This window comes from Vitis vinifera, chromosome 2 (assembly GCF_030704535.1).
Source record: "Vitis vinifera cultivar Pinot Noir 40024 chromosome 2, ASM3070453v1".
In the NCBI taxonomy this organism is placed as follows: domain Eukaryota; kingdom Viridiplantae; phylum Streptophyta; class Magnoliopsida; order Vitales; family Vitaceae; genus Vitis; species Vitis vinifera.
Window position 1 is genome coordinate 15,836,724 of NC_081806.1, and position 16,271 is coordinate 15,852,994.

The window sequence follows — 16,271 nt, forward strand, 5'->3', positions numbered from 1 at the left end:
TCGCAATTTGTAGCAAGAGATAGTAGGATTCTGATTGAGTTCATCTTTGCAATAGGTGCAAAGGTCTCTTAGTAGTCAATCTCGTATGTTTGGGTGTACCCCTTAGAGACCAATCTTGCTTTATATCTCTCTACAAAGCCATTAGCTTTGTACTTGGTGGTAAACACCCACTTAGATCCAACCAGATGATTTCCTTTAGGCAGATCAACTATATCCCATGTATCATTCTTGTACAGAGCCTTCATTTCTTCATCTATTGCCTCCTTCCACTTACGGTCAACAAGTGCTTCTTGAATATTTTTTGGGACTAAATTTGAACTCAAGTTTGTAGCAAAGGTCTTATGGTTGTTGTTCATCTTGTGATATGACAAGAAATTCGACAAAGGATGTTCGGTACAATTCCTAACGCCTTTTTTGATGGCTATAGGAATGTCCAAATTAGTATCAACCACTTGGACAACATTGGGAGGATTTAAAATTGTAGAATCAGAAAGATTAGGAGAGATACCTTCTCCTAGGGTCAATGATCGATTGTGCTTTGGAGGATTTTGACCTTGTTCCAACCTAGTTTCTCGAGGTCTTCTTAAGTAAACAAACAACTCTAAATCCTGAGGCTTCCCTTGATTTTGTAGCTCTGATTTTTTAGGCTCCCCTTGAATTCCATTTCTCTCATCCTCCCAAGTAGGCATTGGCAAAGGTAGGGACCAATCGTGGGGCTGATCTTCCACTTCCAAGTTCTCCTCCAAAAGATTAGTCTTTTGATAATAAGGTTGGTCCTCAAAGAATTTAATATCCATTGTAACAAATTTCTTTCGAGAAGGAGGATGGTAGCATTTTTTAGTGGGAGAGTAGCCCAAGAAGATACATTTAGTAGCTCTAGGGTCAAGTTTAGATTTGCCCTTACTTGGGATATGAACAAAAATAGGGCATCCAAATCCTTTTGGAGAGAGTCCCAAACCATGATATATGGGAAAAATAATTTTTCAAGGTTTTAATGGGAATTTTGAAGTCAAGGGCTTTTGAAGGCATATGATTCATTAGGTTGCTATAAGGATAGCATCCCCCCAAAAAGTCATTGGAACATTCCTTAACGTAAGTGCTCGAGCTACTTCAAGGAGAGGTCTATTCTTTCGTTCAGCCACCCCATTTTGTTGAGGGGTATCCACACATGTAGATTGGTCAATAATACCATTTTGAGTGAAGAACGTACTTAGACTTTCATTGAAGTACTCAATTCCATTATCAGATCTAATCACTCATATTTGGACGCCAAATTGTGTTTGTATAATTTTGCAGAAGTTTTGCAAGATGAGCATAGTTTCATATTTCCCCTCTAATAGATGTGCCCAAGTAGTCCTGTTGCAATCGTCAATAAAACTAATAAACCACCTAGCCCCAGAAAGACAAGTTACCTGTGAAGGTCCCCACACATCTGTATGTATAATAGAGAAATTAACTTCACTTCTCTTATTACTTATAGGGTAGAGAACCCGATGGTGTTTTGCATTCACAAACTTCACACCTGAGCTTAGAGTTATTTAGGTTGATACAAAGTTTAGGATACAACTGTTGTAGGTAAGAGAAACTTGGATGTCCTAATCTCTCATGCATTAGCCAATAGCTTTCAAAAAGTCCTTCAGCAGCCCCCTGTATTTCAGAAAATCATTCAGCAGTCCTCTTTATTTGATAAGCCTGAACTTTTTCTCCTTCCTCAGTGTCTAGGTAGTATAGGCCATTTCTCTCCTTAGCACTGCCAATCATCTTCCCCAAAGTAAGGTCCTTGAAAACACAATAATTTGGGAAAAAAGTTCCTGAACAGTTGTCGGTTTTTGTAAGTTTGCTGATTGACAGAAGGTTACAAGACATTTTTGGAGCATGCAATACAGAAGTAAGGGTAATCTTTGGTGAAAAAGACACATTTCCTTTACCACTAAGTGGAGTAAAAGTTCCATCAGCAACCTGCACCTTATCCTGGCCAAAACAGGATATATATGACAAGAAAAAATTGGGTTCTTTGGTCATATGATCACTAACGCCTGAATCAATGATCCAAGAGTAGAATTAGATACAACAGTGGTTGTAAGAGCTTTATGGAGGAGTGTACCTGATTGTGCAAAAGCACAAGAATCGGAGGTGGGAATAACCTCTAACTTTCCCATGATCTTATACAAAAAAAGATCAAGTTGTTCCTTTGTAAAAGGCAGATTCTCATTAGCTAATACAGATTCATTAGTAGTAGTGGTGAGGTCTGATGCTGTTTCAACTTGGAAACTCTTACTAGGCTTGGAAAATTTTCAATTCTTGTTCCCTTATTGTGGCCTTCCATTCAGTCTCCAACATGTCTCTCTTGTGTGTTTAGGACTTTTGCAATAATCACACCATCTTGTATCTTTTTTCTCCTCCTTTGTTTGTGTTTGGATTGTTCTCCACAATCACATTGAGAGCAGAATTATCATGATATGGTGATTTCATCATAACACGAATTCTGGATTCTTCACTACGCACAAGGGAAACACACTTCATTCAATGAAGGAAGGGGAACTTTTCCAAGGATTCGACTCCTTACCTGATCTAGCTCCAGATTCAAGCCAGCAAGGAATTCAAAGATCCTTCGTCTTTCCAATAAGTCAGCAAGCTTTGCAACATTCTTTGGTGATTCCATTTCAATGTATTGGTAAATGTCAACATCATGCCATAATACCTTCAATGTATTATAGTATGTTGTGAATGTCAATTCTCCTTGTTTGATCATAGGAATCTTGTTCATCAATTCAAACACTTTAGCAGCATCTCCTTAGAGAGAAATAAGAAAGGCTTAGCTATTTCTGGTTGCATTGAATTCAGCAATCAGGACATTATTAAAGAGTTTCAGCTTCCCACAATTCAAAGTTACGATCTGAAGTTTCTGGCTTTGTTATTGTCCCACGTAGATACCCCATCTTCCCTCAACTTAATAGAAAGAGTTTGGCTGACTGAGACCACTCGAGGAAATTATGATCATTGAGTTTTTGGGTGGTGATTTGGAGAGTAGGATTATCAAGTTGATTGGAGACTTTAGGGCCTATGGAAGTCTGATTGGAGGTTTGTTCAGGCATGAGGAGAACTGAAAAATGGAGAAAAAAGTTTTAGAAAGGGCGAAAGAAGAAGCAAACACCAAAATTGAGAGAAGGAAGGACAGAGACAACAAGAAAAAATAAGGAAGAAAGGTAAGGCTAAGTCGCCAGAAAAAAATTGAGCCTAAGGAACTAAAGTGGCTCTGATATCATATTGGTTGAAAACCAACTCTGATACTTGATTAAAGAAAAGTACACATATATAGTAGTGTCTAAGAGGCAAACACCCAATTTACAATTGTTCTAATCACTAATTTACAGTTATCCTAGTCAATAGTTGACTGTTACAATTATCCTAACTTGTACATTGATCAACTAATTCTACTAGCTAATATTAACAACTAATATATACAATATATAGGTCCTTTAGAGTTGATCAGGCCCTAAAATCAGGGGATTCTATTGATTTCCCATGGCTTAGGAAGTTGGGTAAATAGAAAAATAATAATTAATACCAACCTTATTTGTTTTTGGATAAAAATAAAAAATAAAAAATCAATCCATTCAATGCTAATTCAAAAAAAAAAAAAAAAAAAAAAAGAGATCTATTTGTTTCATTTTTACAACCATGAAACAAGATAAAAGAAAAAAAAATTAATGAAAAATCTCTTCAACTTGTGTAAACCCAAAACCTTAGTCTCAAACAAGTAAAAAAAAAATGAAAAGAAAGAATAAAAAAAGTATCCAACCTAGTCTCCAATTACAAATGTGAGACAATGCAAAGGATGTGAACAAGCACCAAAGAGGTCTCTATAATTGGTGCTAATATTTTCTTTTCCCATGTTTTCCATCAACAAAAAGGAGAGATTTGTGAAAAAGTATAAATATTCTATTTGAGAAATGTCAAATAGAAAAGAGATGGCTTTCACTTTTTGAAGCATAAGGTGGACTATGGAGATGGCATCACATTTGTGAAGCAAGAGATAGAGATTAAAAAAAATGCCAGTAAGGGAGGACAATGAAGAGAGAATGAAGAAGGATTACAGTTGTAATGTTTGGGGGAACTTCTTATGAAGGCACATTAGTAATTTAAATAAAGTATATAGTAAATTTACTATTTCTATGGACTGGGTTGGGGGCCAGGACAGCAAAATATTGCGGTCAAAGCTGGTTCTTTAAAAATACCCAAACTTGCCCCTTTCTCCCTTACCTCTTTTAAAACTCATCCTAATAATTGCAGGTTAGGGTAAGTCCCACAAGAAACTTGCCTCATTGTCTTTCCTATTGCTCAACAAATGTAATAAAAATAAAAATAAAAATAAATAAATAAAAATGGATAGTAAGCTAGCTTGCACCCCTTACATTTCTAGATAAAACCATAGACAATATATTGACTAAAGGAATTGCATCCCATTCATCTCAAGAGATCATAAGCAAGTTGGGAATAAAGAACACTTATTTACCAACTTGATGGAGAGTGTTGAAATGTACGCACAACTTGTATAAGGATTTTCCAGCTAATAGTTGTAAATTGATTTTTTTCCATCTTAGTTTATTTAACTATTTTTTTTTTCTTTTGTTTTTGAAGAGTTTTTCTAGGCTAAAAAAAGGCATAGTTGTTAAAAACCTACAATACACTATTTATATCCCTAATTATTAAGTAATCTCAAAAGAGGCTGATTGTGGTTGTTTGTCTATGGCTTATGTGTCTCTCCATGTGTGGGTATTGGGCTACCCATGAGGGAAAGTGTTAAAAGTGTATGATATATATTGTGGGCCAAAATCCTACAAACTTAAACTTTTAGGAAAATTGGTTGTTCAATAAATTATAAAAGAGAGAAAAAAAAATCCTATATGAAAAGTTACATTCTAGTTGTCAAAGGTCATGTTGGAACTTATGTAAATTTATTCTTACAATGAATATGGGAGAATTTCCATTTGAATGATTTGAATTTTGATATTAAAAACAATAGTAATTGATGAATAAAGACTTTACTTAATATATTATTCTTGCAAATATAAAAAGTTGGAGCCTTGTAGATGACATATAAAGACATATATCAACAACACATATAAAGTACATATGCCTAATAAAATTTAAGACTAAAAATTTAAGTTTAGTTTTATGAATTTGGTGATGAACTTATAAATTAAACTCATGTTTTGTTCAGTTAGAATTTCAAAACTCTAATATTCAATGTTCTCATGTGGTATGATGTAGTTTAAAATTTTTAAATCCATCTTTCATGAAATTGGTTATATATAATTCTATATTTTATGCTTCCAATATGAATGTACATGTATGCATATTTTTTCTATTTAATTTTTCACATATAAAAAACTTATAATGCATGATGTTAGCATATTAGGTTATTTAGAATAAGTTGGCAATTTTGTTCCATTTATCCTAGTTTATAATTTTGTGTACTTTCCTATGATTTACACTCCTTTGAAGATTCAAGGTTGGTGCAAAATCAAGTCTAGATGAAACAGGTAAGTATGTATGAGTTATTTTATAAATAATGACATAAAAGATATAGAGTGGACATATGAAAATTAGAAATAAAATTAATTTGGAATGAATTTTAACTTAAGTATTAAAAAAAAGAAAAAAAAATCTTTCCAAATAATAAAATTAATTTGAAGAATGAATTTTAAATTGAGAATTTTAAAAAGAGAATCTTTCCAAATCTTTTAAGGAATTTGGAAAGGAGATTTAGAAAACAATTTAAATTAAGAATTTTAAAAGGAAATCTTTCCAAATATTTTTAAATTTAAAATATAAAATATTTCCAAATCTTCTTAAAATTCTTAAGTTTCTAAATTATTATTTTGGTAAAATATGATTTCTAAATTGATTCCAAGTCTACTAGGTTTTCTTTTATATATGCCTATTGGGAGAGTTCTCTCTAGAGAAAATGCACCTAAACTTTTAAGTCATTATTTTTTACACTTAACCCAAAACTCTAAAATATGTTTGGTTTTCCATTTGTTGGGTTGGGAAGGAGATCTACATCCTCTCAAGCGCTGAGGCAAGATACATTAGAGTACACGAGGTGCTGCATTGCAGACATTGGTTGTAGCATAAGTTTTGGAGAGCAAGTCTAAGGGTAGCATCTGCCAAGTAATTTTGCGTAGCATTTGCCAAGTAATTTTGCATACTACTTTCTCATATAGTGGATTGTTGATTCGAGGTCTCTGACCTCGTCATTTCTACACCCACATGTTGTGTGGGTAGTTTTCCACATAAAAAATCCTCTTTGTCTTGTGTTGAATGGTGTTAGGCTTTCCTAGATTGAAAAGTGGTTATTACAGGATTAAAAAGTAATTAATTTTTTGTGCCAAAAGTTCTAAACACCTATTCATCCCCGCTAGGTATTCCATAAGCAAGATTTACAAACTTTCACATGATATGATACATGATAAAACAGAGAAAAATGATACATGATATGTTATACAAGTTAACAACTATGGAAATAGGCTCTCCCCTTTTTTTGCTTTTTCGTTTCTGGTTTCCTATATAGATTGTGTATATTCCATGTAATCTTAAATAACTAATATTTAGAATAACAGTTGTATATTATTTTCCACAATTGTAAATTTGGAGAAGTGTCAATCTAATAGTTTTATATTGAATTGTTTTTTAAGATATATATTGCTTTGCTCTTCTGGAAATTGAATAAAAAATCATTAGTGTGGTTCTCCATATACTTTAACGATCAATTATTTGTAAGATAAATGCTTGCCTTAGGTTCATGCCATGCTAGAAGGACCCTCAAGTGGGGATAGATCTAGGAAACCAAAAATTACCTTGAATTTAAAGAGTACCATGGAAATTATTGGTGCAAAAGTAGTAATTACAACATCAAAATGAAGAAAAATAATAATTAACAAAATCATAGATTTATTTTATGTAGATCAATGTGCAGATCTTTATTTTCTTTTTCTTCATCAACTAAAGTTTATTTGTAATCTAGTGTTAATCTTTTGGGGGATCTCCTTGCTATTTTATCCAAGTAATAGAGAAGATATGGCAATATTTTGGTATTGATGCAACATTTAGAAAGCTGGTGACAGAAAGCTACAACAAATTTTTACTAGCCTTCTTTAATCAAAAGTATGGTTCGACTTATGTTTAAATTGATAACATTAGATCTGGTTCCAATGCTAGACTAAACGTGCTATGTTGGAAACTCAAGTTTGACATTTAACATTTTAAAAATGAACTTGGGTAAAACTTCTATCAAGGCCAAGTGGACACCACTAGAATCCTTCTAGGAGGCTTTACTACTTTACTTTGTTAGGGGGTTAAGTTCTATAGAGTTCTTATTCTTGGTTTGATTATATTGGATTGCAAAGAGGTATTTGGTGGTAGAGTTAGTAGCTGGACTTAGGTTAAGGTTGGTGCAGTTGGAAAACCCAATCTATAGGATATTAAATTAAATTTTGTTAGATATTTATTGTGGAATATAGGCCAAATGGGGATTGGGGATCGTCCGAAAGTGTTCACTAGGGAGGCTTTAATAGGCCAACTAGATCCAAATCCTAGCCTCATTCAAATGGGTGGAGTGATCATAGACCTTAGTAGTACAATTTTAAGAGTCTTTTCCAAGCCTACTGGAGAGGGTTTGGCTATTAAGGTCGGGATCCAATCTCTTAGTGAAGGGTGACTAGAAATTTGTTATTTGTTGGCCTCTTATACATTGTTGATTCATTAATTAATAGCTTAAATATTTAGGTTTAATTGTTAGCTCCATTTTACTATAAGACTTGATTTCAAACTTTTACATCTGCTTATTCTTTCAGCTGCTTATCTGTGATCCATAATCTGTGGTTTGCCTTTCCATGTGCAGATTAGGTCACATGTGAGGGAGGCTATTAGCCTCATGTACATCCTTAGCTCAACTTATAACTTAAGCTTTTAAATCAAATAGGTAATTTAACATTATTGTTAGAAGAAAGAACTGATTTTCATTGTTTATATTGAAACTTGTACACAAGTAACACAACTATATATATAGGGTTCTCTTAATTCAAAAAAAGAAGATAAAAGAGTCTCGTAAAAAATAAAATATTCCCTTAACCCAAAAGGAAATACAAACATAAAACCTTGAGAACAAAGGAGAATCACCAAAAAAAAAAAAATGCCTTGTACAATAAATAATAAAGATAAATAGGAAAAACTAATTTGTGGCAAAGCCTTTAGATCTATTCACTAATTTAAATAAATTTATAAAGTTTCACCCAACCCACGATGTTCAATGCTCCTTAAGCACTTACTCTTTTTTTCACTCGTATCCTTTTTTACATCCTTTACATAATCATCCTCACTCACTTTTTAGGAAGATCGACTTCAAGCCTCCTTCATGCAACCTACTAGCTCCCTCGAACCCTTGAAGGACTTACCTTTTTCATGAAAGGTGGGCATAATAAATTCATGAAAGATTGGGTGTTAAGAAAGGCAAGATGCAATCCTTAAAACTTGATTCCAAAAACAAAGAGAAAAAGAGTTATCACACTGAAAAATCTCTGTCACTTTGTGCGAAGGAAATCAACCATTGTGATCACAATTTTCAAGTCTTTATAGAGTTAATAAAGTGAAAAATCTCACCATATTAGATGTCATTGGTAACTTTTCTTCAATTTTTTGAAAGCTTGACTTTTGTCACAACCCCACTGATTTGAAAATTGAGAACCTTACAAGACTTATGTCCTCACTCACTCTTGTACAATTGTCTCCATCCACCAGAAATACAAGAGCTTGGCCTTTATCCTTTTCAAATTTATTCTCAATAAAATCACTCTTTTGGCATTGTATAATTAATCAGATCCAGTTTCTTTCATTCCAACTAAATTGTTATGAAAATAAAAAGGCTCATCTAAGGTCAAGGTCTTTGCTTTATTAGGGGTACACAAGAAGGTAAACATTAATGACAGACCACAGTTGAGAAGATCTTACAAATTCCTTAATCCTGATTGGTGCATCTTCTACACAAGGAGCGAAGAATCAATCAACCATATCTTTCTACATTGCCCATTAACGTTAGGGCTTTCACACAAGCTATTCAATCTAGCCAGGATGAATTAAGTTTCGCCCAAGAATATCTGTGACATGATGACCATTTCATATAAAGATTTAAGGAGTTCCATCAAAGGCAAGACCCTTTAGCAATTGCTTACATTACTATGTCTTAGATTGTGTGGCAAGAGAGAATGCTAGAATCTTTAAGGAAAAGTCCAAAACAGAATAGATGTTGTGAGATCTACCTCACTTCTATTCCTCCTTTGGGGCCTCTTGTTCCAACGTCTTTAAAGGCATTCCACTCCATGTTATTTAATTTAGTTGGCATTCGGTTTGTAAATAAAAAAGGTTGGATAACAATGAGAGGAGCTAAGTCCAAAATTGAGGAGATGTCACCTATGTATATCCTTAAGTGGACTAAACCGTGCATATAGTTCTTCTTGTATAGTGGAGGAGTTTTTTTTTGATAAGCGAGAGCAGAAAATATATTAAAGAAGGCCGAAAGGCCGCATCGCATACAGGAGGTATACAAAGCAGCCACAAGGCCAAAAAAACAGAAACAGGAACACCTCACCAGCCCTTAGGGGACCGCTAACCATTCCAAGAAGCCTAGAAGTGAAGAGGACTCCTCTCCCCTATACAACTTAGCCCAACTCCACAGACTACATACAAAAGAATTCTTAAGAGTCTGAATAGCCAAAAGACCCCCTCTAAAAGCTAACCTATTTCTTTCTTTCCACACTGTCCAAAAAATACATAACGGAATGGTCTTCCATATCTTCTTCCTTTTTTTACCCACAAAAGGGCCCCACCAACAGAACAACGCCTCTTTGACCTTCTCTGGAAACACCCACTGAACCCCAAATAAGGCAAAGGTGATATCCCAAAGGGTCCTAACCACTGTACAGTCTAAAAGAATGTGATTTACATTTTCCTCTTCACAACCACACAAAAAACAACAATTTGGAAGCTGCCACCCACGCATTTGCAGCCTATCCAACGTGAGGATTTTTTCCCAAGTAGCCTCCCACGCAAAAAAAGCCACTTTGGTTAGGACCTTATCCACCCAAATATTATAGTGGAGGAGTTTAGACATACTTTGATCAATTTCTTATATTTTGTGTGGAGGACCTCTCATCCTTCTCATGTACTATTTTCATAATTAACGCATCTTTTGTTTCTAAGAACAAAACAAACAAACAAAGAGCAAAAGATCTCTTTCTCTAAGAATGGCTCTCTCTCTCTCTCTCTCTCTCTCTCTCTCTCTCTATCCCTTTCTCTTTCTCTCATTGAGGTTTTTCTAATTGAGAATTTATATTAAAAGAAACAACAAAATCCTATTTGAGTCAAATTCTCCAAACAATTTCAATCTTGGACCAATAGAAAAAACCACTCTTAAATTAAAAGCTTGATGGCTAATCAATCAAGCCAAGGATCAGTTGATTGTCCTAAGCTAGGTGAAAGGACACTGCCAACTAATCGATTGATTATCCTTTAGGACCAATAAATCAATCAAACGTGAAATGATATATCATTTGTTCAATCGCCCATACTCCAACTACAAATTGTTTTTCAAGCCAAAATACTCTGATACTTCAATTTCAACCAAAATGCTCATGTTGACAAAATATGACATGGGTGCAAGCATGAGATCCATGTTTGACACATTTAGATTACATTGGATATAGGTTTATCTTTTTCTTTTTTAAAATGTCTTTAATTTTTTTTAAATTTCTTTAATTTTTTTTAAATAATGCCAACATAAGTTATTTGACTCTTATCTCTTTCCTAATTTCTTTTTAAATTATAATAAATCATAAGAATTATCAATTTTATTTTTAAATAATATATTAAATTCAAACTAATTTTATCCACTTAAAAAATATATTTACATAGAAATTATAGTTAAGTTGAATTATATCAATATTAAAATAATAAAAATGAATTAATATAAAATTTGAAAATAAATTAGCTTTAGTTTAAATAATTAAAAATATAAAATTTGAAAATAAATTAGCTTTAGTTTAAATAATTAAAAATATAAATTTTGAAAGTTCTCAACTAATAGAGGTTCACTCAAAATCAATTATATATAATAATAAATATCCCTATTTAATTTCCTAAAACTTCTCTTAACATCCTATTAAAATAATTTCACACTTACAATTAAAGAAAATTTTTAATAATTTTAGCATTCAATTAAAACAAAAAATATGATAATTAATAACAAATCAAAAATAAATATCAAAATTAATATATTAAAAATTTAGAGATAAATAGAAAATTTTCAAGAATGTTTAAACATTAAATTAAAATAAAAATATATGATAATGAGTGTTGTATCAGGTACCCACACCCATGATTGAGATCTTTTTCAGTCGAACCCCCATGTCTTAAGATTTTGGGATGCAAAGGATTCGACAACTAAACACGTACTCGCACCTAACACTCATACCCAAACCCATGTAACATAGCCAAAATATATACATTTGAGAAGACACTCAACCTCACACCACTTACCTTCCCAAGAGAACCTCTTCATCATCATAGTTTTGCAAGTCATATTAGTTCCTCAACATAGTAAGTGTCAGAAAGAAAGTAGGAGCTTAGACTTTGAGTTTGGATTCAAATTGCCTACATACTATCACACGACAGAAAATTAGCCAATTCTTCCTTGCTCTTGAGTTCTACAAAGCAACAACATATCTCTAGGAAGTTCAAATCTATTTGATAGAGAAGGAAGACTACTAATTATTGCAGGCAAATCTACTTAAAGAGTTGACACTTTTGCAGAAGCTAAGAGTTCGAGCAATATAAAACACCAAGAAACTACAAGATCATAGAAGGAGAATTCTCCCATAATTCCACTGTAGCTTAGGTTAGATTCACAATAAGACCTCAAAAGTTTTACCTTTTATTCAACATGGAACTAAGTGTCTTCTTGTCTTCTTGAGGCAACAAGATGACAAGGAGAAGGCAAACAAAGACGATTGAATTTTTCAAAACTACATTACAACCCCAACATTGTGCAATATTCAATCCTTTTTACATCACAAATGCATAGACAAAATAAGATGGGGTTCCAACACAAGACAGGCACAGAGTTAGACCAGTCTATAATTTTTTTTTTTTTTTGATAAGGAAAGTATTGTATTACGAAGAGGCGCTAAAATAGGGACCTAAGATGTACAGGAAAGAAAAGGAAACACTCACCCCCTAATAATTATAACAAAAGACTGTCCAAAAGGATACACAAAAAACAACCCCTCCCTCAATGGGATCCCACCCAATCAATGAAATCAATTAAGGTCGAAGGACATTCTTTTATAAACATTTTAGTCTCCGACCATAGTAAGTAAATAAAAGAAGCTTTCAGCCCTTGGATGGACAGCACATCATCTTCAAAGGCAATTTTATTTCTTGCCTTCCAAACTGTTCAAAAATGCATAAAGGGTCCGCTCTCCAAACTATCTTGCACTTTTTACCCACAATGAACCCATTCCAACCCAAGAGGGTTTCCTTAACTAAAGAAGGAAACACCCGAGACACTCCAAAAAGAGTGAAGAACATCTCCCACATAGCCCTTGTCTTTTCACAATGGAGAAGTAGACGGTTTATGGGTTCCTCATCTGCTTGACAAAAATTATATCTATTTGCCAAAGCCCATCCCCTCTTCTGAATTTAGTCCAAAGTTAAAGTTTTGCCCCACATTGCCACCCATGCAAAGAAACTTACTTTTGGTTGCACAAAAGAGTTCCAAAGGATCTTCATTGGGAAAAAAGGTGATAAGTCCAACTCTAAGGCTTTGTAAAGAGACTTTACCGAAAAATTTCCATTCTTTGTTTCCATCCACCATACCCTATCCTCCTCCTCCAAGATCACTCTCTTCCCACACAAGCGTAAAAGAAGGCCCTCCACCTCATCCATCTCCCAATCATTAAAAGGCCTCGTGAAGCGAGGACTCCAACTCCCCCCACCTTCTAAACCAAATCTAACATCCTTCACCTAAGCCTCTTTGGGATCAACTAAGGCAAATAAAGAGGGGAAAGAAACACACAAAAGTGTTGACCCACACCACTTATCCTTCCAAAAACTTACCCTCAACCATTACCCACCACAAAGGAAAATCTACTACTAATGATGTGCCAAAGCTGCTTTCCACAACCCTACACCATACCCCTCTCTTACATCCCGAGAACACCAACCACCCCATTCCTCCCCATACTTCCCCCTTATTACTTGATTCCATAAGGCCTCTCTCTCATTCGCAAAGCGCCAGCTCCATTTGCAAAGGAGAGCCTTTTTAAGCGTAGAAAGGTTGTTAACCCCCAAACCCCCCTTTCTTTTATCAAGACAAATTGCTAATCATCTTACTAAATGAGGTCTCCACTCTAGAGCCCCACCTCCTCACAGAAAATCCCTTTGAATCTGCTCTAACCTCAATCTAACCACCCTTGGTCAATGGAGAATAAACATAAAGTAAATGGGCAAGTTAGACAATGTGCTTCGAATCAAGGTGATTCTCCCACCCTTAAAGATGTATCGACGCTTCCAAATAGCCAATCTCTTATGAAATCTCTCCTCAACTCCATCCCAAGTTACCACAAACTTGAAAGGAGCACCCAACAGCATCCCTAAGTAAGTGGAAGGTAAGCTTCCCACCTTACAACCAAGCTCAGAAGCCAAATCCTCCACATTCTCCACACTTCCCACCAGGATCAACTCACTTTTATCCATGTTAACTTTCAAACTTGAGATAGCCTCAAACCACATAAGTAACCAACATAAAAAAGTCACTTGGTCCTCGTTGGCCTCACAAAAAATAGTGTATCATCAGTGAATAGCAAGTGGGAGATCTTAACCCCTTCATCCCCCTCTACCCTGCACCTGGCAGGCTGACAAAAGGCCTCCACTTACAACTCTCTTTAAGAGACAGCTAAGTGTTTCCATTGCTATCACAAACAGATAAGGCGAAAGAGGGTCCCCCTGCCTTAGACCCCTAGAGCTTTGAAAAAAGCCCAAGGGGATGCCATTGACCAAAACTGAAAAACTGGCAGTAGACACGCACCACTCTATCCACCTTATCCACTTCGCCCCAAAAGCCATCTTTTCCAGTCATCAATTACAAGAGAAGTTTGATTTCAATTCCTTGCAATATAAAATAACATCCACTTTAAGGCAACATCTCACCATCAATTCTTTTGAAGGTTATTAAATTTCTTCAATTAAAATTCCTGAGAAAATGCCTACTGGACCACAGTTTAGAATACTAAAATACTGGATGGTTGACCCAAGTAAGAGGACTCACTCTATTTACCTCACATGATTAGCAATTAATACTGGATCAAGGTCACAGCGCACATCTTTCAAATCTGAAGACCATTTTGCAGTCAAAATCCCAGTAACAATTATGTCATCTGCACCAGACAAGTAAGAGCAAATCTAACATAAGAATAAGAAATGTGCATTCAATGCATGAATTCTAGGTTTAATATTCAGAAAAAAAAAAAAAAAAAAAAAATAAGAAGAAGAAAAAGAAGAAGAAGAAACATTTTCCATGATGTATTGAGCACGGGAGGAAGTAAAAGGGCAGGACCAAAGATAAATGTTAAAATGGCAGATTTGCATTATTTGCACAAAACAGTATAAAGCCTTCTCAATAGCTTAAATCAACAACCGTCAATTCAATAGAAAGCATCAGACAGAAGCTTCTGTATATATCCTTGTGGCATAAGTTAATCAATTAAAATATTCACAAAATCTATAGAAGAAATTGGACTATAAGGATAACTGGTATGCCAGGTTTGAATAGTTCTGTTAAGAAGCATTGCACATATCCTAAGTGTGACCTTCAAGCATGGTTTCACTACTCTTATCTTTCAATCCCTGTAACTTTGGAATGTCATTGTCCAGGGACTTGAGTTCTTTAGATAAGGGGGTGGACATTCTGTAACTATTTTCTCAGAAGTCAAAACTTTAGTTGCTTGCCATAAAAGAGTGATTTTCTTGAACCATCCAGTATCAGTTAGTATACAGCAACTTGTCTGCTGATTTCCATGTTATGTGTATATGTATGGACCTAAAAGGGAAGAATATGGTTTATGGAAAGTAATATAGAAATCTACTTTCTTGTTTGATGCTCTCATGTCGAAACTTTACTAGTGTTTTAACAAACCAGAACAAGTTTTGAAATCACAGTTTGCCATGCTAAGAGTTTCCCAGTAGATGATAGATCAACAAGCCTCTAAATATATTAGTTAACTTCCTATAAACCTGTTTAGCCTTTTGGTAGCCTCTTATAATCTCTACACACAACTCTCAGTTTGTGATCTTCTTACCTCCAAATCTGTTCAACTAACAGACTATCAAGAAATAACAATAACAAGAAGTTCACAAACATCATATTGTTAATTTAGGGATGTACTTTCTTGTTTGATACTCTCATGTCCAAACTTTACTGGTGTTTTAACAAACCAGAACAAGTTTTGAAATCACAGTTTGCCATGCTAAGAGTTTGCCAGTAGCCGATAGATCAACAAGTCTCTAAATATATTAGTTAACTTCCTATAACCCTGTTTAGCCTTTTGGTAGCCTCTTATAATCTCTACACTCAACTTTCAGTTTGCGATCTTCTTAACCTCCAAGTCTGTTCAACTAACATACTATCAACCAATAACAATAACAAGAAGTCCACAAACATCTTTTTGTTGTTATATATCTATATATCTATATATAAATATATACATACATACATACATACATATATGTATATATATATATATATACACAATACACGCGCACACATATATAAATCAGATGAACCTGACTTGGGTAGTTAAATCATCTGTTGTAGAGAGCAACTAGCTTATCCTCTATAGATTGAAATGTCTCCTCTCTGGATATATTCTCCAAATAAAATTTTAGTAAACTGTAGTTTTGCCTTTTTTTCATTGGTGGACTGTAATTCAAAAAAGGTATTTTGGAGAAAATTACTATCAGTTTATTAGAGGAATAATACACATATATATACAATTGAGAGTCCTAAATTAGGAAGGTATTATCCCTAAGAATCAACCTACAAGAAAGGAAACAACTTAACAATGGTAAGTCCAGACCCCCTCAAGCTGGAGCATAGATGTTGATCATGCCCAGCTTGTTACAAAAGTACTCAACTCGAGTTCCATCCAGAGCTTTTG

General features: G+C 34.4%; 1 protein-coding gene across 2 annotated transcripts in view; it reads right to left on the bottom strand.

Annotated features, from left to right (window-relative positions):
• Nucleotides 1-16,271, bottom strand: part of LOC100243188 (probable DNA helicase MCM9) — an 87,072-nt gene that overhangs the window by 34,577 nt on the left and 36,224 nt on the right. For both annotated transcript variants that reach the window (XM_002263702.4, XM_019225089.2), the window contains exon 7: nucleotides 14,393-14,492. In XM_002263702.4, coding sequence (XP_002263738.2) covers nucleotides 14,393-14,492 — 100 coding nt within the window. The remainder of the gene's footprint in view (nucleotides 1-14,392; nucleotides 14,493-16,271) is intronic.